Below are 22,408 nucleotides of genomic sequence, written 5' to 3'. Positions count from 1 at the left end.
AGCTTGTGTTTTTTTTTCTTTCTTTTCGCGCGATAGTAAACAGAAAAAAATTAAAAGTAAAAAGTGAAATCTGTGTTATAATAAATGACTTGGATTAACTCGCAGGATTTAATTTACACAATCCTTAGACAAAGTTGCACGAACGCGCGTACGGGTTTGCCACTGAGTACACGTGATATATAGTGCAGCGGCGCAAGAAAGAGAAAAGAACTTAGTTAAAAGCATACATCACACGGCGGGCTTTTGTAACGTCCAGCAGCGAAACGAGCAAATAGAATAAGCACACAGAGTCGAAACGCGTGTCGGAAAATGATTTGGTATGCAAGTAGCTCGTCGAATACATCCGAAATTTGCATTTTTAATAAAAAAAAAGCCAAGAAGAAGAAAAATGGCCACTTGTCGCATTGGCCAATTAAGCAGGCTTTTTTGCGTCACAACGGCAGTTTGACAATATCTCGTTGAAGTGTGACTGCGCGGCCTCTTGTGCGTTCATATATATACCCGTACCTACTAACGCAATCGGCAAATGGGCCTTTTGATTTCGAGGACTTTTTCGCGTGCGTGCGTATAAAGCCGACTCGAGAGCGAATGTCCATGTGTCCTTCGTATCACATAGACCTGCGGTAAAAGTATAAAACGGCCAACTGCACAGAAGCGAGATGGGGCCAGGTTTACGATATTTTTCTCCGATCCGAATGAACGGCAGGGAGAGCCGAGCGCGTAAGTAAGTACGCGGCGATTGCGCAACGTTTCTTTTTTCGCCTGCTGCTGCTGTTGCTGCTTGAGCCTCGATTTATACATTGTGCGCGCGTGATATTTTGCCTGCGCCTCACGTGTATTCGCGCGAGCGCCATAACTCCGCATAAATACAAAACAGGTAGACGTTGTAGCATTTTGAAGCAGCATAGCCGAGCTATGGTCGTAGTCCAGTGACCCTCGGGCATTTCTAAACTGTCCCGATTTTTTGCTCCCTTTCTCTCTTTTCGCGTGTACATGAGCGCGTCGGGATTTCGTGCGGGTCGCGCGATCCAAGGCAAAGCCCGAAACGCATCTCGCGCAGCCGGCCACAATGCCGTTGAAGCGTGCAATGGGCACGAGGAAGAAAGTCCGCGTGTTATAAATGATACTTGTCCGAGGCGCGAGTTTGACTGGATACGCGGCCCGTACGCCAAAACCGGAAAGCAAAAATAAGCCTGCTACTAACTACGTGTATATAATGAAAATTACCGCCGCGCGCGCACATGTGCACATGCGCCCGTACTGTATACGAGATGGCGAACGATAGGAAAAGTCTCCCTCTCTCTCTCTCTCTCTCTCTCTCGTATATAACTGCGTACGCCAGTTGGGCCTATGCACGCCCGACTCTTACATATAGGCCTATGTGTGTGTGTGCGTGAGCGTAACGGTGTGCTTATTTCAGTCGGTCAACGGCTGCTTCGCGCGATTCCCCGCTCGATTCTGAACACTTTGTATATCCACAACATTTACTACGAGTACAATTGGACTGATTATAATATCACGCAAATATTAACTTACAAGAATCGATTCAGGATTTTTTCATACGATGACTTAATGAATCTCGATGGCCGATATTTCCGAATAAATTGCAAATACACTTTTGTTGTCAGTGTTGTGACGAATTAAACTTTTTAACCACGCAAAATGTGTTTTGATTCTCTGAACCCGAGGAGTTTATGATCTCTTCGTTAATTACTCATTCGGATTAATATTTTATAGGCGCCTGCAACTTAACATTTTTTACAGACACTTCCTTTGAATATACATGAAGAATGAATATTAATGAATGTAATTCTGCACAAATATGATCGTACACATCTTATTTTTCTGTATGATGAACTAAGACCCAATTTTAATTATGAGCAATACCATCGAAATTATATTTTAATTTAACAAAAACAAAAATATTTCGAACACCATCAAAATAAGGCTTACTAACAAGCAACTTGTGTTTTTTTTTTTTACCGCATTTCATAATTGCTTAAGTAAAGCTCAAATAAATCAATCTCTTCGGCTCGAGCTGTCGTGTTTTATAATCTGAAATCTGCATACAAATGACTAATCATTCAAAGTGCAATTCCGGGTCATACAGATCAAACGTCTATTAAAGTGAAGATAAAATCACTTTCCTCGTACATTCCCCTGTTTTGATGTACTTTTCGTGCCCTTAAAATTTACCATACAAATATACGTACCAAAGGCGCCTCTTCGATTGGCTGCGGCTTTTTCAGTCGAGTCGGCATACTCACTTCCCACTGTACCCACATGGTGGCATTTTTCAATTTTAAAACAAAAATACAAAATCGTTTTGATCATTGCCATTCTCTCAAATCGTAAAAAAATGTTTTTTGAGCAACTTTTGTAAGGGTTCTGTAAGATTTTCCACGGCAGCAATCGTTTACTAGTTTTTCTTAGCTAATGTATTAAAGAGTCAATAAGTTACCAGAATTGCAATTCTGGTAATGATTTCGTTGCGTGCGAGCAAGAAAAAAACGAGTCAAGTGAGCGTTAAAACGTTTGTCGCCGATATTTTGAAACTTGACCCGTTGGTAAATGCGACTCTAGGGGCGTTTATTACTCGTGCGGGCAATTACCAGAAATCTGCAATATTTCAAGAAAAACTCTGTAGCGATTGCGATCGTATATTTTCGACGCTATTTCGTTTTTAAATAAAAAGCAAAACTTGCGATACCAAAAAATATTTTTATTTTATTTTGTCTCTCAAATAAATCAGAAGGATAAATTTTTTGCTCGAGTTATTAAAATAAACATGCGGAAGTATGGAGTGTGCCTATGCACGCGTAAAAATCACTTATTCATTCGGTTGAATTATTTTAACGAAATTCAACCACAAAGATAATGCTGGATTTTTTTTAATGCAGAGGACCACTTCAAGGATTGTCAGCTAGGCGCGTCTGGCTTCGATGCCTGCATTCGCGAAGCTCTCAACTCGATTCGCCCGTACTTTAAAACTGGCCTGCCCAAGTACAATATCGAGCCCTTCGACCCGTTCTACGCCAAGGAGATCACTGCTAAACGAGGCTTGCCTTACCTGGGCTTCGCGATAACCTTGAAAAACGTCACCGAGAGCGGTTGGTCCAACAGCAAAGTCGTCAAGTTCGTCAGCGATTTGAAAAACCACAAGGTAACGTTGACGCGAGCCGATTGTTTGTCAGCCGACACGCTGTGGCTCTTAATGAAGCTGAATCGTTAATTGTTTGTTTTTTTATCTCACAGGTGGTTTATACTCAAAGCTTCCCGGAGAAGTATCTTTCCGGCGACTACGAGTTCAACGGTACCGTCCTCGGATCCAAGATGAATAACAAAGGAAAATTTACACTCGGCCTGTGTGCGTATACTATTTTCGATTTTCATCCTTTTGTCCGTTCATCCATGTGTCGTTTGACTTTTTTGGTCCAAATTCAAATTCGCCAGATAAATTTTCAACAAAATCATGAATATTCAGTGGTAGTTTCAAAGTTGGTAAACCGACGACATATCGTTTAAACTTAGTCATCGACTAGTTTTGTATAATTATATGCTAATGTTCAAGAGTTTTCGTCTTTGACCAGCGAAAAATCATTATTTATTATCACGTGCCGTTGCTGCGAAAATCCCGCTTCTCTACGAAGCTAAACAATATTTTTAAAAATCACTTTTTTCCAGTCGATCTAACTCAAACAACGACCATCAGCCACGAGCCTGGCGAGAAGATCAAAGTCAACGTTAACGTCCAATCGATCGGCAATCTCAAGCTCCATATTTCGAATCTGCTTCACGGCCGAGAGGTCCTGGAGGGAATCCTCGATCGCATAATCAACGGCGCTTGGCAGCCTGGCTTCACGGTGACTCGGCCGCTCATCAACGAGCTCGTCTCCACGGCCTTTACCGATATCTTCGGCAAAGCTTTTCAAAATTTCCCTTTCGAACGGGTCATACGCAAAAGCAAATCCAACAATTCGTTGTAGATTTTGGCCAACTTGACAAAGAAGAGAATGAAAATAATATAAATAGAGAGTCGTGAATGCGTGCGTCATTGAGAGTCTGAATCGATTTTTATGTTTTTCATCGCGATTCGATGGATCTGCGAATCTGACGTTTTTTTTACTGTTACTGCATGTGAGTCTGTGTGTTTTTATTGTAGTGAATAATGATATTTGTGCAATATAAAAAAAAATGATTTATTTTATCGCCATTTACACCTAAGATAACTGCCTTAATTTGAGATTTTTCTTTTGTATAATATAATTTTTCACTGTAAAGTAAAGTTAAGACGTTTTGTACAAATTAAATTGACTTATCTGATAAATCACAGATCCTTGTTAATTTCGCATTAGAGAAATGTTCATGCTTATGATGCTTGCCAAGAAAATATATAGCTTTCTTACATTACAGTAGAATCTTCACTAACTTATGTATTATTTCGGGTATTTGATCTGTCATTTTTATGTCAGTTGGTACAATCGTACTTTACAAGTACATGAAAATTACGAATATTTTCATAAAACATTTTAGCAAGAATAAGCTAATAACATCAGTCAATTCGTATTATATTCATGCTAGAAAAGTTTAGGGAATATGTTCTTTATTATGAAATTCTGGAAAAAGAAAAATGTATAAAATACGAGTGGGGGTAATAAATTTTAAATTCGTCTTTGGAAGGTTTTCACACGTGAAAATTACCACAATACTAATGATTTTTTACAGGAAACAAATATTGCCTTCGTTTTTATAGAAGTAAGACGCACTTAAGAGGTTTTACTGTATTTTAAAAATAACCGCGTAAGTCGGTCGAGTTCATTACTTTGTAATCGAGAACGTACATCTTTGGAATCAATCGGATTTCCTTCAATGACTTAATTGCCATGAGGTAAAACGATCCTAGTGCGATGATGAATTTATCTTTAATTACGCTAGTCAGATGTAAAAGCAGGTTTTAAATAATTACTGAGATCCATCAAAACAATTCAATAAACTTTTGAATATCTCGACCATCGTTTGAAAGATAAACCGTTGAGCTTGATCATTTTTTTTAAAACAACAAATTCATTCTTTTCTATTTTTCTCTTTCAAATATTCAGTCGAATATCAAGGCAATATGCATCAATATAGGGAATAAAATACATATTAAAAGCTACATCAAGCAGCATTTTACGATGAAATTACGAGTTAAAGTGCATAAATAACAGTAGGTGAGATAGTCTCATCGCATTGAATCCGCAATTCAAGAACAGTTTGATGAAAATTGAAACTCGCTCTCGCAATTCTTATCTCATCGGATCTTCTTCAATGCTGATCATTGCATACGATTAATCCAACGGTTTCAATTTTCATAGCTAATCAAAAGTAATTACAGCTTCGAATACGATGGTGTATTTGAAATAATCGTAGTCCTTGATTTTCACGACTCGAATTTTTTTCTCTCTCGTCGGTCAATGTTCTGGTCTTTGTGTGCGTGCCGCGCATCGAATGAGAAAACGAAAGTGAGAATCGCTTGGCTGTATCGCGCGATTAGAGAAAACGTCGAGTTGTACCGACTAATTAGCTGCGCGACAACGCGTGTGCAGAATAGAACTGCTAGGAAAAGAAAATTGCCGAACGCATCGTGGACGCATTATTTGCTTGCGCGCAAAAATCACACGCACACATATTGACTTTATGGCGCGTCGAGTGGCATAAAGTCGCATGGAAAAAAGGAAGACGCGCGCGAGCTTCTGAATTTGTGTACTTTGCATTTGCACAGAGACCTCGGGAGAAAAATCTGCTGGTGGCTGCGGCTGCTGCTCGCGATCGAGGCAATTGCAGCTGCCTTCGAGTGGGTGCTTGCGTGAATCAGTGTTTTGGCCTCTTGCTTGGGGGTCAAGGGTGCATATCCTATGACTGCGTAGTCCGTACCACTTTGTTATCTCGCTCTCAAAGAAAGTACTCGCTGCGACATGTACCTCGTGTACAGACATTGACAAAGCACATAAAGAGTTGCTCCTAAAGCAGCCCCACTCCGTCGAGTTGCTTCTCACCTCATCTCTCTCTCTCTCTCTCTCTGCGTCGCGGCTCTTTGCGAATGGGAAGGCTCTCGGCTTCCTCGCTTCATGTGGGGCAATGTCAAGGTGCTATAAGTCCCGAAGCATCTCTATGGAGCCGATCATTCGCGCCGCGTAGATCGTACGTTTTCAAGTCGACTTTCGACCAGCTCTACGTACTGAGCACAAACAGAAAAGACAAGAAACAACAACTATCATGAAGTCGATGTCGCTTTCCATCATTTTGGCCGTTTGTGCGGTAACGAGTTTCACCGAAGCCGGAAAGTACAAGGGACTCGAATTCCTCGAGCCATGTAGAAAAAATTCACCCGGATTAGAGGACTGTTTGAGAAGATCTGCCAATGCCTTGGCGACTAATTTCCAACGAGGTGAGCTCATTTTAGTTAATTAAATAAAAATTTGATATTCTCTGAACCAACTGTCATTCGGGTGAACTTTGTACTCGGAATTTCTTATTTTCGTAAATGGAAAAAAAAATTTTTTTAGAGAAAACTAGGGTTATCTAGGGTTATTTGAAATTTCGTTTACCAATTTTAAAATTTCCTATATGAAAATCAAAAATTTCATGTACGAAGTTCACCCGTAATAACCAGGCCCTACGTTCAAGTGCCCCTTTACGAGTATTATTAAGATAATAGGAATTATTTTACATCTATTTCACTGTTAAAATTTCATCTAAATGATAAACACTTTAGTGTTCACAATTACTATGGTATTTTTTATTACGTCGACTTTACATATTTAAATTTTACTGAAAATATTACCGTTAGAAATCGCATTGAAAATAAAAATCAATACTAATGAACATCATTACTCACTGACAAATGTTTATTAAAAAAAATAAAATAAAAAATAAGATTTTATAGTTACTGTGAATATTCTCTAACTAATAAGACTTCAGTTTGTAACATTATGCAGTGTAAATTACTGAAATATCTCAAGTTCATCTCATTCTTATACAATATATAGAATATAATGATTATAATTATTTTCCTCTTGGAGCTCTTTTAATTTTGATGATGCATCAGTCGTGATTGATCACATAATGATGTAATTAAAATTCTTGCTCTGCCAAGTGTTTCAGCATTTATTCACGTAAAAATTCAAACTATTTAATCACCTCTTCTGCTCAAAATAAAGTAACTACCACGGCTTACATCGAGTGTGTCAACGAACTATATCGAGATTAGCTGATCCAATTTTCGAATACCGGAAAACGTGTGCTGCCTGTATAAAACGTCTATCGCGTCAATCATCGTTTCAATACCGTTTCAAATTGATTCTTATTCGCGCGGCGTACGCAAAAAGTGGCATATATGTCGCCCGTATACGCGCCAAGAGATGAAGAATCACGCGAGGCGTAGAAGAAAAAAACGAGTTATAACGGTGTGACACTCGAATCGTTTTTTTCTTTTTTTCCATCCAACGTCCTACATCCAAAGCTGCGTCACAGCAACTCGTTGTAAAATGAAATGGATTTTTTCGCTTGCGCGTCAATATACAAGACATTTTTTTGGGGCCACTGTTTCAAGGCTGCACTTGGGGAATACACATACGTAAATATCTGACATGCTAGTTTCGAATGGCTTTTAATGCGATTTTCGCGGAATTTAGTAAATTTATTCGAGAAGCAGGAAATCATCATATTAATTAACTATGCATACAAACAAATTTTTAAAGTCTGCCTGAGAAAAATGTGCTTGAGAACTCATCGTAATTCTTTACTAAAGATGATAGCTATTCTCTGTTTTTTTTTAAAATCATAGGTATGATATTTGAAATCTATGTTAGAAGCAATGCAACAGAATACTTCGATAATTTGAAAAACTGAGGCTTTCTTTATTTGAAATTAAACCTGAATTAAACTGCACACGTCTCGTCATTCTAATGAAATGAAAAACAAATTTTAAAATTCGCACAATTGTGTAATGCAGGAATGCCAGAACTGGGCTACACCGAAGTCGAGCCCATCATCCTGGACGAGCTTTACATCCAACTGGGCGATGGCCCCAACGGTTACAAGGCAAATTTCAAGGACATCGAGGCACGAGGCGTTTCGGCCGTCCAGGTGACGGCTCTGCGCTCTCGTATCGACGACGAAGAGGTCCAAATACAAATGACCCTCGATATACCAACTATCCGCGCTATCGCCAAGTACCGATCGAGTGGACAGCTGCTGCTCGTTAAAGCCAGCGGCGGCGGTGACTACTGGGGACAATACGGTTTGTATTTTATGCATACGCATTAAAAATTTCAAATATTATATCGCGCCTCTTTCATTTAAAAACTGGTTTTTAAAATATTCAGCTTTGGCGATCTCAACATATATATTTGTAAATTAAATCCATATTCTTTTGAATTATAAACAATCGTAGCGTATTATCTCTTGTGGTAAGGCAGTTGCTGCATTCTGACGTTATCACTCCGGGTAAAGATGTAATCGATCGTTTTGCCCGTTGTTTTTTACAAACACTGAGCTGGCTTTATCCACTGAACTTTGAAACTACTAAATTCCATTCGAAATGCACGAGACATTTTCACTCATCGCGTGTCAGCAAATTTTATTAGAACAAGTTTAAAAAACTAAAACTCTAACTTTCAGGTGTAATTCAACATTTAATTTATCGATACTCGAGATCAGCTTCGTGATCCGTTGTACTTTTTCTTCGCTAATCAATATTCACGAAAATAAAATTTTACAGATGGAGTCAAGGCCAAAGTTTTTATCAGAGCCAAACCTTACGTTACTCAAGGACAGAAATTCTTGAGACTTCAACAGCTCAAACTCGATTTCACCGTGCGCAACATCAAAATGGGCGTGGAAAATGTTAAGGATAGCAATACTATTCTTCGTAAGTAGCGAGTTCTTTCTTGTAGCTCAATTTCAACAAACTATATCACATTTTTTTTATCGCAGAAGCGGCACTGAATCTCTTTATCAACACCAACAGTCAAGAGCTTTTGAAAGAAATGAAACCGGATCTTCGAAGGAAACTCGTCCAACAAATGTCGAGCTTCGTCGAAAAAATATTTGCTCAAGTGCCCTACGACGCTTTTATCGTGGATTAAGCTTCTTAGGCCATCGGTACTTGACGTACTTAATATATAATTATTCATAATTGTAAACGTATTGTGATATTTTATAAAAGTTGGAATCATCGCGCTGACAAATAAGATGTGCGGTTCGACGACTTTAAAATTATTTATATTTATCTGATAAATATCAGAGTTATAAATAAACTAGGTAACTCGTTTGAAAGTGCTCAAACTCAATAAAGGTCTGATAATTTTTTCAACGATTATCAAACCGTCGAATTGTAGGATTAATGTTTTATAGGTTTTATTGGTATTTAACCAGACTGCTTTTTAGTGCGTAAGAGAACTACTTGTTTTTAATAAAAAATAAAATAAAAGAGACTCAATGTTTTTATCACGTTATTCGCTCGCTGGCTGTATGCACTTTTATGCAGGATTCGACGTCACGTTTCTGCTGAATCAAGTTATAGCTATGACGCAGGAAGAGTCATGACCTGTGTTTCAAACATATACCTTCTACCAATCTTTTGGTGTTCTCTGTAATTCTATTTTCAAGAATGCACACGAATGAAATGCATTTAAATTTTTTTTCAACTTTATCGTAAGTGACGAGATCGTTTAAAAATCGCAAAATCATGTTAAATCAAATAATTTATTTTACATTTTCATGTAAAGGTCACTCAGATGCGTAATTTTTCGTTTTCATTTGCTTGTATACTCTATTGTTCCATGTCGCCAAATGCATCGTAAACACAGCGTTAAATTACGTTCGAGATTTTAATAGTTTATTTACATAAGTAAAATCACACGCGTTTCGGAGTACACATACAAAAAGACAATTACACATAAAAAAAAGAAGCACTTGAAAAGTTACTTTTGATTTCTACAAAAGAAAAACTACACAATATTCCCTATTGTATCAAAACTTATTTGCTGTTTTAACTACGATGAAATTGTAAACGTAAGATTTGTAATTAGAGATCGTTATTGTAAACACTGCATGCCGTAAAAAGACAGGGATTGGATCGTGCGTGCATCGAGATGGAATTTTCGAAGATCACAGCGCTCGTATTCAAGAAGCCTGTTATTGTTTTACAAATACATCGTGTTATTGTTTTCTTGCGCACTTGCGGATGCAAATTGCCTTGGTCTAGCGAGAGATACTTTTTTTTGCGAGCAATTAAAATTTCAGACAAAATCTGCTGGCTTTAGTGCGATCGCGTGCGTGCCACGAATTATGCAAAAATTCGCAATAAAAAAATGAATCATAGGAAAAGGCTATGTCCGAAAAATGCCTCGCGCACAAGTTCAAGAATAGTTTCGGGAAAATGCCATTGGCAGAGTCATGCATGAAATGCCTAACTTTAATTCGTACCGATGAAATACGCAAACGCGCGTAATACTTGGGTAAGGAGCAGCTGATCATTTAATTATGCAATGCTTAGTTACTTGAATGATTATATAAAAATGTCATGTAGGTCTTACAGATTTAAAGCAAGCGCAAAAAAAAACAGCTAAAGAATAATTTTACAGCGTTTAGCGATTATTTTTTTCAGCAGATGCGAAGAGAAATTGTCCTTGGCGAGCGTAAACACGTACTCCGCGAGTATTAATTGCTTCGATGCATTTAGCAATGCAAAGAGTCGTTTTCATAGCGCAATGGCATCGCGAATGGCATTAGCGGTTATTGGTCTTGAACTGCGCCTCCTCAACCTAACATTGTTTGTCATTCGCGAGTGATAGCGATCATTCGCTTTCCCACAGATCTTTTTCCGTTGAATTGACGCAACGTTTTTCCTCGGAAAAAATATCCTATCGCAACTTGAGCCATAAAAATAGTCCCAATGGGCTGTGAAGTTTGAGAAAAAAACATTTTTTTCTAACGAATAAAGGCACGTACGCGCCACCGATTTTAGAGGCACAATTACTTTTTTCGAGAGATTACGCATTGTTTTCCGATGCCAAGTTGTGTTCTCCAGGATGTATGATTAAATTGGACGCGCTTATTTCAGCCAGAGTACATAATTCAAGACCATTTTATCGTACAGCTGATGGCTAAAACTCGTTTCAAAAACAAAACAGTCAAAAGCGCAGCAGCACAATCATTGTCAAACGAGAAATTAAATATTTTGTAATTGAATCGTGCAAAATTGAATTATCACGCCAGTGATGGCTTTAATCATTACGAATTAGAAGCACAAGATTCGATGCTATTTTTATAATGTATATTTCATTTTGTGTTTGGTGACTTTTATACTTTACTCGTATCCGCGCATTTGGCTCGTGCAGGAAACGTCGCGGCATTTTTATGACGTTGCATCCTTGGAGCAAATCAAAGGAAATATACATTGATACGGAAACGAGAGGAGTCTAATGTACACATAAAATCGCTAGGCACAAGCTCGTATGTTTCACAAAACGATCAAAATGAGGACATTTTTTCAGCAGATATTCGATCGAGGACTATTTACTTCATAACTTTTTTAATGGGACATGTATTATTTTATCTTGTCGATTAAATTATGTATTCCTTTTTTTGGTTCATAAAACGAGCTGGCTAGCAAAAAAGTTTAAAAAAACTTCATAGAAAGCGTAAAAAAGCACCCGTATCGGCGTTGAAAAACGTGTTGAACTGGACTGGCGCACTTTTTAAATCCGAAGACCTCCGTTGGAAGAAGTATGTATAGATATACCAGAAGTGTCGAGAGTGCATAATGAAAAATCAATTTCGTTTCTAAGCTTGGTTGGAATCCAAATTTTATTTAGTGGAAGAAAAAAATCATTTGATGTCTGAGTCATGAGCTGTAAAGGTGCTAATTTCGGCACAACAAGCGGTGTAACGATTCGCGGAAGTTCTCGCGCTATCTTTAAACACAACTCGAATTCACCTATTTTTTTGTTCACCTTTCCGCGGCGATGTATCTTGTATTTTTCCTCAATACATTTATGCGTGCAGCAGGTAAAAGAGGAAAAATGTCCGCGTGCAAGGGTGTTTTAAAGGTGAAGGTTATCAAATGTGTATAAAAGTGGCAAAAGAGAGTAAATACGAGATTGCCCGGCAAAAAAAGAAGAGAGGTAGGTAGTCGTGACACTTGTGAAGGTGAGCGAAGGCCAAAGTCAGCCGAGTTTTTCTCTCCTCGCGTCGCGGAGACCAAAAAGTCAATGACTTTCCCTTGCGAGGAATCTGAATGAATTAAATTAAAATAAAAGGGATTAAAATAAAAACAATGAAGTACATCGTGCATTACGAAGAAAAAAAACGAATCGAGTAGGGGGTGTACTATGATACGTAAAAAGTACTCACGTGTGCGCCACGTAAATCTCGTACACGTTTTTCGATGCGCTCGAGAGAGCTGGACAATCCGCGATCGCTGTGGTGGGGCGGGTGTAGAAGGAGACGACGACAGTCATGCAAAAAAAAAAAAAAAAGAACAACATCGAGCTTGCATCTTTCCGATGCAAATGTTTGTGTATACACACACATTTATGCTCGTGTCGTCTCACACAATGGTTTCACTAAGGCAGAATCTGGAGAGGGGCAGCCTATAAGGTCCTCGACATCGACAAGATTCTATTCACTTGCTTCGAGACCATCTCGACCGAAACAATTGTCCTGCCTCTCATTACTTTTCACTTTCGAGTGTTCAATACTTTTCTTGTTTCTTCGAGACGTTTTTCATTTCATTGTACAAGTGATTGCAGCTAAGTTCCATCAGTACTATGGCTCACGGAAGAATTCTACTATTGGTTGTTTGCTCAACCATTGCTTGCAGCTTCGCCACTGATGTTCGTAAGTAATTACAATTTCTTCTTTCATCGTCATAATTTTTTCTTCTAGAACAAATTTATTGCACAGTGACTTGAAAAATTATTTGATTTGCAATTTGAACAATTTTTTTACGCTTTCTTCCATTCTTTCATTTATTATTAAATTTAAAGTATTTCCCTGCAAAAAACAAACAAAATTTTAATAAACCTCGGCACGTTTCAAAGTTTCAAGTATTTCAATCTCGTACTATAGAAAATTCAAATAATGCGATTGGCATTAAGGTAGCGGTAGCCAATCAACGAGAAATCGATGTTTGTTATGCACGATGATTCATGGTTTCAAATTGAAAAGAATAAAAAAATAACCTTTTTCCGGTCGACTACTTACACTAGTTCAACTCCAAGTATATCATTAATACATTGTCAATTTAAAGTTGGGTTCCTAGACGACTTGACAAAAAATCCTCAATAATTTTTGAAGAACCAATTTTCAAGGTGCGATTAGGTTTATTCTCACGTTCGAAATATTTTTCGTAAAAAAAGTTCTTTTGCTTTCGCTTATAAACCGCGATGACGTCGTTGCGGGATAAAAAATGCAGCCCACTATTTTGCATATAAAAAATAACTCATTGAAATTCCATTTTGGTAAGAGGTATTGGGATTTTTAAATTATCACGAATTTGAATGGTCACGTAGGTTATATCTGAGTCACTCTTTTCATTATATGCATCTAATTTGGCCAGAAATAAATTTAAAAAAAAGCCGAAAAAAAAACAAATTGCGAAATCTATAACTTGTTATTTTTTGTTTCTTCGATCATGCCCATATGCAGCTAGTTTTATCCACGTTTGCAAGCGAAATGATCCTCAAATCGAGGAATGCATCAAGAAGAGCGTCGAGGAGATCCGACCGAAGCTCGTGGCGGGAGTACCCGAATTCAACATACCGTCCCTGGAGCCTCTGCTATTGAAGGAGTTGGTGGCAGCCGAGGGCGCAGGTGGCCTTAAGGTCACCTGCCACAACATCAAAGCCTACGGAGCCAGTGACTTTGTCATTCAGAAACTCAGGTGATTAATTCTCGACGAGTGCGCGCACGAGCGCTAAAAATAATTCTTAATTAGTCTATTGTGCAAGCTTCCGTATAAATGCGATAATCGTGCGCGAGGAAAATTTTTTTTTCTTCAAATCATCCGCTCTCAAAAATTTTGCGAAAAAAAAGAGAGAAAAACAACAGAGCGAGAGCCGACTGGCGTGATCGTTAAAAGTACAAGGAATGCCAATCCGTGTATAACGAATGCAAAATGCTCGGAGTCGCCAGCATAATGTAAGCCTTCGAGCGTCAGTACACGTGAATCTCATATTGTGTGTCTCTATGTAATATCAGACCTGATCTCACTCAAAATCAGTGATAGGACTCACGTGGCGAGTCCAATTATTGCCGCGGCTCGGAGCCATTTATTACGCAATTTCGCGTTGTTGCTTTATATACTTTCAATTGTGATGACCAATGCCGAAATTTTTCTTGGACAACGTTGAAATTAAAAAATCATCACTCGACACGAACCGTAAGAAACGCGATTGTTTCCGAAGGATAAAATTAATTGAAGTATTTCACTCGAAAAAGAAAAAAGGAGCTGCGTCGGACTTCACGCTGCTCGTGAAATTATTTATAAAAAAGTAAACTTTACATCCTGCATGCGGTTTAACATATTTTTACGAAAATCGTACATGGTTAAACCGATTGTTTAGCTTTTTTTTCTCTATCCGACAGCGGCCGTCTTTTTACGACTCGAAGCTGTCTCGTAAAATCTCTGGCTGTGTGCAGCGCACGTTACACACGCGAGCCTGTATCTATTTTAATGTTAATAAAGATAATTTTAAGTTTAAACGAGCAGAAAAGTAGCCATAATATAATTGTACGAGAGCAATTTCAAATTAAACAATACGAATTCGCACAGGCGTACGGGTCAGTCAGACAAATCGCGAATGAATATAAAAGCTTAGTAACGTCATTATTGAGCTATTTTGCATTCGCTATATGTGTACGATTCGAAATGACCGTGACACATCTTGACTTCGTGACCGGATTTAATATCGGGTATAGAAAAAAAACGCACGAGCGATCGGCATCATCGTAATATCAATCCCTTAGCATCATCCGATTTATTTTTTTCTTTGATAAATAATTGCACGTTGAGGCGTGCTTTTTCAATTATTTGCCGGGTACGCAACGAGGTCAGGGGGTTAAGGGTATTCTAATCAGGCGAATACGATTTGCTTTCTGTTTCATACAACGCAGGGTCGATATAAGCACCCTGCGTTTCGCCATGGACATACTGCTGCCTCACCTGTACATCGAGGGAACGTACGAGGTCGACGGCAGAGTACTCTTGCTGCCGATCAAAGGCAACGGACCTCTTACCGGTAACTTCACCGACGCCTTGGGCTCGGTCAAAGTTCAGGGCGATCTGTTCAAGGCCAACGACGGCACCGATCATTTGCACCTCAGCGAGTTTCGCATGCGCATCGCCATTCGCCAGGGAAGCCTCAAGCTGGAAAATCTCTTCGGTGGTGACGCGACCCTCGGAACTGTGGTAAACAACGCCATCAACAACAACTTCGACGCCTTCATTAAGGAGCTCAATCCGCTCATCGAGAAGGCCCTGTCCACTGCCTTCATGGAAATCGGCAACAGCATAGTCAAACCCTACACTTACAGTCAGCTCTTCCCCGAATCGTAAAAACGCAGCAATTAGCCAAATTCTTTTGGCTCTCGAAGGATCATCGTATCATCACTTACGATTTCTCTCTGTATCTCCCTTTTTCCCCTCGGAATACCATCGTAAAGTAATTTCGTAGATGTCTTTTGTTTTTTCTTGTTTTCATTTTTTTTTACGCACGCACTTCGAGCGAGCCCGGCACCGCTGCTTGGAACTACTGAAATATACGTAACGTAACATTTTTTTTTGAATGAATCATGTATGCAAGGTATATAATTTTTTAATTGTGTGAAGTTATACTTTTTTCATGATTACGGGCTGAAGCATCCAATTTTTTTGCGAGCTGCATTATGGTACACGACCTTCGCACGACACCGCATACACACAGCCTCGATGTCGTTCTTCTTCATCTTTTTTCTTTTCTTTCGCTTCATCGAGCCTTCTTCTTTCCAGCTGACCTCCACTTGTAATATTTCCCAGACAGACGGTATTTTTTCTCAATTATTCCAACTCCGTGATAATCAAGGGAGCACCACTTTTTCCTTTTATTATTTTACGTAGCTGCGCCGTGGCGTCACTCACAAACATGTACCCAGACAAATAACACATGGCTCTGTTTGCATTGCTACGGGAAAGTTTTTTCATATTTTTTTTTTAATTTTCATACTTTAAAGTACACGACGCGCCCGTGATTAACGAACGATAATGAGTCGCAAGGAAGAAATTCTTCGTCGCTGGTATTCTTATGCGCGATTACACACGTGTGTAATACTCAAGAAAAGTGGATTCGGTGATTTGTACTTTTGCATACTTTTAAGAGAAAGAAATTTTCACAAGATTGCGTGAGATCGATTTATCTCTGCGCCCTTCCAAATGATCATAGTTTTTACGTTTTACAATCTATAGGGATAAGATTCGTATTTTGTTGATTTCCACTTTTATCATTTTTTCGGTATTACATCGATTGTGTAATAATAATAATAATAATGATAATAATATCAAATAATTATTTATTTAGAACATTTCGAAGGCAATAGTTTACTATTGCAAAGTATTAACTGTCATATTTTTACAATAATTATGTATTATTTTGTTTGGCTTTTATTTATGTAAAATATGTATAAGTGACAAATTTCTTGTATTATGTAGATTGTGTTATAGAATTATCCAAATAGATGTTTATAATAAATTGTTTTCTATTATTGTCTCATTCACATCAAGTTTGTTTCATAATATTTTGTAAATACCACAAGTAAAAATTAAACGCATCAGTTATAACGATTGAAATTGAGTGTCGAATGCAGAGACTACGATATAAAGATAACACGAATCCTCTGGCTTCTTTGAAAATGTTTTCGTTTGATTATTGCAGCCTTTAGTTTCGATTTTTTTCCACGTACCTTGCGTTGGAGTATTTGAAGCGAAATGGCTATAATTTCGTGTACCAATTTCCCCTGAATAGCCAAACCCTACTTGAAAACAAACAGCCAGCATTTTATAATTTTTTTAGAGTTTGGTGAGGAAAATTTGTTAATAATTTTAGACTTTAAACCCTTCCTTTTCTATTTACATTCTAATCATTATCGGGTACCTAATTCTGTCCATGTACCCGTATGAGTCGGGAGCTCCATTCAAAATGATAATTAAAGCTTGAATCAGCTTGTATGAAACAGCAAAGAATAATGTATCGAAAAAACCCTAGGGTAATTCATCAGATCCCATAATAATAATATTTAGTGAGCCTCAACTTGAGCTAGTGTCAACAGAAAAAATTTTTTTACTTATAGTTGCTATGGGAAGAATACATTCTAGGCATTATTTCGGAGTCTATGAAAAATTATGAAATTCCTGTCTTTAATTGTTAACGGAATTCTGATTCAGATTTCCTGTTTAAAATATTTATTCAAAATCTATAGCTAGAGTGGTTTTTGCAAGCTTCCGTGTGAAAAGCGAATCGCAATATTTTAATGCTTTATATCTAAGAAATTCCTGCTTTAACAATTATCACTCACTTTTTTTTCTCCTTACTGTAATGTTATAATCGAATACATTAAAAAATTAGAATTTTAAAAATATATTTAGTTTCTAACACATGCAATTTCTTATTTCAAAAAGATACAACACGTAAAAAACGTAAAAAACGTAAAAAAGGTAAAAAAAGTGAATTATACAAAAGCCGCAACTCTGCATTATAGACAGTCGTAAGTAGTCAGGCTCGAGTCCAGACTGTCCCATGTAAACCACAAAATCGTCTTAATAGTATACTGTTTTATCCTAGATCGATAAAATAGATTTTAAAAAATTTATTTGTTTATAAACGTATATCAATTGTCGATTATTAACTTAACTTGTAATTAAATTGTAAATCACATATAGTTGAGTTCATCTGTGTTTTTTGTAAGAAGATAGGACTCGGAAAATGATCGATAAAAATCATTGATAAAGAATCACGAGGTTTGCGATCCTGTTGTAAATTATGTGAAATCAAATCTTTGATAGTATGCTATTGAATAAAAAAAGTTTTCATTAAATTCCAAATGTGTATCCGGGCTGCACGCGCATTCGGTAAACGTCGCGTCATTGTCATTCAACTCAGGTTCCGTACGACAAAAATGTTATGACTAAAGTGGCGATAATTTTTCGTGCGTTAGAAGAAGGATGATGCAAGAAATTCAGCCTATCTAAAACGACGAATACAATTTGTTATATGTTTGCAGTGGGTGCTTAGCGCTCGTCTATTTTGACTCGTCTTGTGCACATATTTGGAGAGGTTTTTATCTTTTGGCGAGCTCGTTGGTTGTCACACCGGTAATGGGAAAATTTTGTTGAGGGAAAAAAAGAAAAAAGAAAAATACGATGTGTGGTTTGTCAAGTCAGAGATTACACAAACTCTGACCACACGTTTATTCTGAAACATTTACATATACAAACACTCACGAGCTCGATCGCCACACACAACATCACGCGAAAGCAAAATAAATTTTTTTACTCGATTCGTTCACACACGTGTACCCACAAACATAAAATTTTACATTTTTCATTCACAAAGTAGTTTCGTTTGTACAATTGACTAAACCGCTATTAAAATCTATACAAAAATAATTCAATGTAACCGTAAAACGAAGAAAGAAAAACTCATAAATGCTGATTGTTACGAGCGCGCTGACTTATTCGCGATCGGGGAAAAGCTCGTCGAAAGTGAAGTGTTTGCAAATGCGGTTGGCCACGTCGAGGACCTTCTCCGAGATTGCTTTCTCTAGGCTCGGCGTCATGCTCTCGATTATCTCTGGTCGACTGTTCTCGAGGACGGCATTGATGGCCAGCGAGATCGGATTCGTAATGCCCGGCTGGAAGTTGGCCGTGTAATCCTTGATTACGACTTTCGTCGTCATCGTGGGGAAGTAAAGAAGTTTACGGCCACGGCGCTCGACCGTTTGGAATTTCAATTGAGCTTTGGCGTGCACATTGTCTGCGAGAAGAGAAAAATTGATCATTGCAATGGCTGTCGAAGTATTATTTAGAAACTCGTCGATGATTATGAAATAGTACCGGTCACGGTGTCAATGGGTCCTTTTTCGTGAATAGGAACGAGAATCTTGGCCTTCACATCGTAATCCGAGTTCATGTAAACTTTCGGGAAGACCAGCTCGATGTCAATCCTCTGCTTTTTCAAGTCGACTTTCAGATAGCGAATTTCGAAGGTCGACAGACCCCTGAGTTTGACATTGGTGGCCACAGCCCGGAAGTCATCGAGATTAGCCAGGGCGATCTCTTCGACGTCGAGCGGCTCCAGCGATGGCACATCGAGTTCCGGGATACCCTCCTGAAGCTTTGGCATCATTTGGGCCACGCTCTCGAGTACGCATTTATCGAGATTGGGATTGCGTCGACCGCATATGTGTATGTAAGGAGCTGCAAAATCATGTAATTCATGAATATACTTGGATTCGCTCCAGGCTGATAAAAAACAACAAGTAGGTTAACTATATTTAAGGCTAAGCAGCCGTCATCGCAAACGAACACTCATATCTACTTTTTTGAATTTCAATACCAACTCCAAGCAATGTGCTTTATAGATCCGTGATTGATTACGAGCTCAACGAAAGACATTGATTTTATTATTAGTTTATCAAGGCTGATCGATGACTTCCTCACGGCTGCTACTTTTTTCGCAAATCAAGAAAAAACATTGCTTGCCTTCTTATCCCAGAAATTTGCATTCGACCGGTGCAACCAGAGTGACATAATATTTCAATAAACTTGATATATAGCCTATACATCAAGTACAACCTCGAGACTGGCTCGAATAGTCGTTTCGTGAGTTTTTCTCTCCTTGCTCGGATTATTCAACGCGCAAATATATTGTATTAGCGCAAAATTCACTCGTAGATGTGTGAATGACGTTTAACAAACCTTAAGCAAAATCCAGGCCAGTTTAGAATTTTAAGCGCGGTAGGTCGAACTATTCTCGAAAATCATTAAACGAACAAGTTGCCTTTTACCGCCAACAAGTATCGGACGGCTGGCATTAATAGTGTTTTATCCAGGTTCGGTTTGGTCTGTTAAATAATTTTAAACAATTTGATGGAAAAAATAGAGAAAAGTTTTTAATGGATCAATTGGCATTCGACTATATTCAAGTATCACAATAGACTATTTAGATGACATGATTGTTGAATAATCGGTTGTTCATAAAGTGTAATAAATGTGTTTCAAAAATCAAGCAATGAGATAAGAAAATAATTTCGATTACTCACGAACAACTGCCACAGAAAAGGCACAAAAAGCAGCCAAACAGCCAAGCACCAAAATTTCACGGGCCATATCGTCAAAAGAGAATCAAAATATTTGGAGCTAGATGAGAAAAGACTGCAGCTGAGAAACACACGAAGTAGCAGGCAACGGCGTTGGTATGGAGCTCGAATCGTTTGGTTCGTTCGAGTAAAGATCCCCTCAGCGAGCCCGAGAGATGCAATAATCTAAACCACACTGCCGACTGCAACAAGTGGTGAGCCCACATTTATACCTTCAAGTCGAAGACGGCTCTATGCACCACTACACAATAAGAGACGTGGAACGATGCGTCGACGACCAGCGGAGGTGGCCTTATAGATCGATTCTTTTGCGCTGCATATATATGTGTATATATGTTTTATTTACATACGCGACGTGCGTGTAAGTTCAAGGTCACTCATTGGAAGTGCTTGGACATCTCTCTCGCTCTCTCTCTGTCTCTCTCGTTTCCCTCCCACCACCACCACCACCATTTGGACAACTTGACTCCCACCATCGACGTTTATTTTATGTTTTTATTTTTCAATGCGCACACATCGCGTCAATGGACCTCGAGCCGATGCACGCACATACGATCTTTGCATTTTCAATGAACTGTCGATGCATGCCCCGATGAAGTAAGGTCTGGGCGCGTCGTGAGACACGTGATGCGACAAATCGGATATTTTTACCATTGGCTTGTGCTTCAATCGAGGCTTTCACTTTTCTTAAATGCTCATTTTCGCTTTTGAATAATTAATTATTATTTTGGTATTTTGTACCCATCGACGCGGAAACACGTTGCAAATGAATCGCTTCAACCAAAGTAAAAATAAATTTCCGGTTTTTTTAAATATCCTCGGGTGAGTTTGTGTTTTTATGCAAATTTAAAGAGGGTTTTGACTGAATATCGTTAACAATTTTTCATTATTTACAATCGCAGACAGTGGCTATTAGTTTTCCATAAATGCTGCAGTGCCACGAGCAAAATTCACGAGAGGCAAAAATTGAAATTACGGTCATACGTGATCATTCGGCAAAAATTTTGTGGTTTTCTTCTCTATGGCCTCTTGCTGTGAAGCAACTTGAGTAATCGCGATTTTAAACTACGCGCGCTCGTATAACGCAACGCTTAATCTCTCCTGGCAATAATATAGTAGAAAGGTACTCATTAAACAATCGTCCGTACTATTGCGCGATCGTAATCATGTCATTTATTGGCTAAAAATTCCTCTTTTTCGCTCTGCAAACTTAGATTGATCAAACTGATACTCGTTGAAATTATTTTCTTTTAACTTTACGTATTTGAGCATTTTTCGATGTCTCCGATACTTTTTCCACGAGAGTGCGAATTCGCTTTTCAATCAGTTGCATACATGATGGGAGAAAGTAATATGCTCAGTGGAGCGAATTATTACCAACCAAAGTAAATTAGTGACTGCATGTGCATGGCATCGTAGCGACAAATCAATAGCAAGTCGGTGTGTCATCTTCCTTAACTCTTGCTTTTTTGATCGAAATGCCAAGTTGAATCTTAGGATAGAGTTTGATTTTGGAAAATTCCCCGATTCTTTTAAGGCAAGTTTAAAAAAAATCATCACGTGTTTCGATCGTGCAGCATTCAGAAAACTGGTATTGCCATTATGATTTTGGAAAATTTTCAATTCACAGTCTGTTCACCTTTTGATTTTTATAAACAATACAACGTCATCGCAGAATGAGAGAAAAAATCAGACCTGTTCTTGACGTCATTGATCTGCAATGATCCTTTTGGGTGCATTCACGTTTTTTGAGTATTCCAGTTATTTATGCTGCTCTGTCACTTTTAGCACACGTGCTGCTGGTACATAATCCTGAAATTACGTGGGGTATATAAGCCGCAGAATAATGCATATTGATCGATGAAACTCTTTTTCATACTATTTCTTACAGCTGCACGAGTTCAACAAACTTTACACTCTTAGATCTAAAAAAACAGTAGTATTTTTACGAGTTTTTCTGTACTTTTCTAGTTTTCTGCTCTCAATAGTAAAAAATGTTGATGAATGATCA

At 38.3% G+C, this 22,408-nt stretch overlaps 4 protein-coding genes across 4 annotated transcripts; 3 read left to right on the top strand and 1 right to left on the bottom strand.

Annotated features, from left to right (window-relative positions):
* The first annotated feature begins 2,788 nt into the window (after positions 1 to 2,788).
* On the top strand, positions 2,789 to 4,198 carry LOC106660290. The gene is made up of 4 exons (XM_014383221.2): positions 2,789 to 2,819; positions 2,901 to 3,163; positions 3,256 to 3,367; positions 3,685 to 4,198. Exons 1-4 carry the CDS (start codon positions 2,789 to 2,791, stop codon positions 3,984 to 3,986), a joined length of 708 nt encoding a protein of 235 aa, XP_014238707.1. The 3' UTR covers positions 3,987 to 4,198.
* Positions 4,199 to 6,139: 1,941 nt separating this feature from the next.
* Positions 6,140 to 9,476, top strand: LOC106660545 (protein takeout). The gene is made up of 4 exons (XM_014383539.1): positions 6,140 to 6,427; positions 7,994 to 8,281; positions 8,762 to 8,911; positions 8,977 to 9,476. The coding sequence occupies exons 1-4, from the start codon at positions 6,256 to 6,258 to the stop codon at positions 9,126 to 9,128; spliced, it is 762 nt and encodes a 253-aa protein (XP_014239025.1). The 5' UTR covers positions 6,140 to 6,255; the 3' UTR covers positions 9,129 to 9,476.
* Positions 9,477 to 12,659: 3,183 nt separating this feature from the next.
* On the top strand, positions 12,660 to 16,799 carry LOC106660546 (circadian clock-controlled protein). Its single transcript, XM_014383540.1, has 3 exons — positions 12,660 to 12,885; positions 13,696 to 13,930; positions 15,163 to 16,799. Exons 1-3 carry the CDS (start codon positions 12,816 to 12,818, stop codon positions 15,602 to 15,604), a joined length of 747 nt encoding a protein of 248 aa, XP_014239026.1. The 5' UTR covers positions 12,660 to 12,815; the 3' UTR covers positions 15,605 to 16,799.
* Positions 16,800 to 18,442: 1,643 nt separating this feature from the next.
* On the bottom strand, positions 18,443 to 20,663 carry LOC106660549 (putative beta-carotene-binding protein). The gene is made up of 3 exons (XM_014383544.1): positions 20,341 to 20,663; positions 19,133 to 19,495; positions 18,443 to 19,052 (listed from the first exon to the last, which is right to left on the bottom strand). Exons 1-3 carry the CDS (start codon positions 20,405 to 20,407, stop codon positions 18,751 to 18,753), a joined length of 732 nt encoding a protein of 243 aa, XP_014239030.1. The 5' UTR covers positions 20,408 to 20,663; the 3' UTR covers positions 18,443 to 18,750.
* Positions 20,664 to 22,408: the final 1,745 nt, after the last annotated feature.

The sequence above is a fragment of the Trichogramma pretiosum genome, unplaced genomic scaffold (assembly GCF_000599845.2).
Source record: "Trichogramma pretiosum strain Unisexual culture from Peru unplaced genomic scaffold, Tpre_2.0 scaffold27, whole genome shotgun sequence".
Classification (NCBI taxonomy): domain Eukaryota; kingdom Metazoa; phylum Arthropoda; class Insecta; order Hymenoptera; family Trichogrammatidae; genus Trichogramma; species Trichogramma pretiosum.
Note: the sequence above shows the minus strand (reverse complement) of the source record. Positions and strands in the feature narration are given on the sequence as shown.

Bases quoted from the DNA above. Each gene is read 5' to 3' on its own strand.
- LOC106660290 (XM_014383221.2), top strand. From the start codon at position 2,789: ATGCGGAAGTATGGAGTGTGCCTATGCACGC. The intron at 2,820-2,900 runs GTAAAAATCACT...TTTTTAATGCAG, and splicing joins TGGAGTGTGCCTATGCACGC to AGGACCACTTCAAGGATTGT. The intron at 3,368-3,684 runs GTGCGTATACTA...ACTTTTTTCCAG, and splicing joins AAAATTTACACTCGGCCTGT to TCGATCTAACTCAAACAACG.
- LOC106660545 (XM_014383539.1), top strand. From the start codon at position 6,256: ATGAAGTCGATGTCGCTTTCCATCATTTTGGCCGTTTGTGCGGTAACG. The intron at 6,428-7,993 runs GTGAGCTCATTT...TGTGTAATGCAG, and splicing joins GGCGACTAATTTCCAACGAG to GAATGCCAGAACTGGGCTAC. The intron at 8,912-8,976 runs GTAAGTAGCGAG...TTTTTATCGCAG, and splicing joins GGATAGCAATACTATTCTTC to AAGCGGCACTGAATCTCTTT.
- LOC106660546 (XM_014383540.1), top strand. From the start codon at position 12,816: ATGGCTCACGGAAGAATTCTACTATTGGTTGTTTGCTCAACCATTGCT. The intron at 12,886-13,695 runs GTAAGTAATTAC...GCCCATATGCAG, and splicing joins CAGCTTCGCCACTGATGTTC to CTAGTTTTATCCACGTTTGC. The intron at 13,931-15,162 runs GTGATTAATTCT...CATACAACGCAG, and splicing joins TTTGTCATTCAGAAACTCAG to GGTCGATATAAGCACCCTGC.
- LOC106660549 (XM_014383544.1), bottom strand. From the start codon at position 20,407: ATGGCCCGTGAAATTTTGGTGCTTGGCTGTTTGGCTGCTTTTTGTGCC. The intron at 19,496-20,340 runs GTGAGTAATCGA...ATGATTTTGCAG, and splicing joins CTTTTCTGTGGCAGTTGTTC to CTCCTTACATACACATATGC. The intron at 19,053-19,132 runs GTACTATTTCAT...CTCTTCTCGCAG, and splicing joins ACCCATTGACACCGTGACCG to ACAATGTGCACGCCAAAGCT.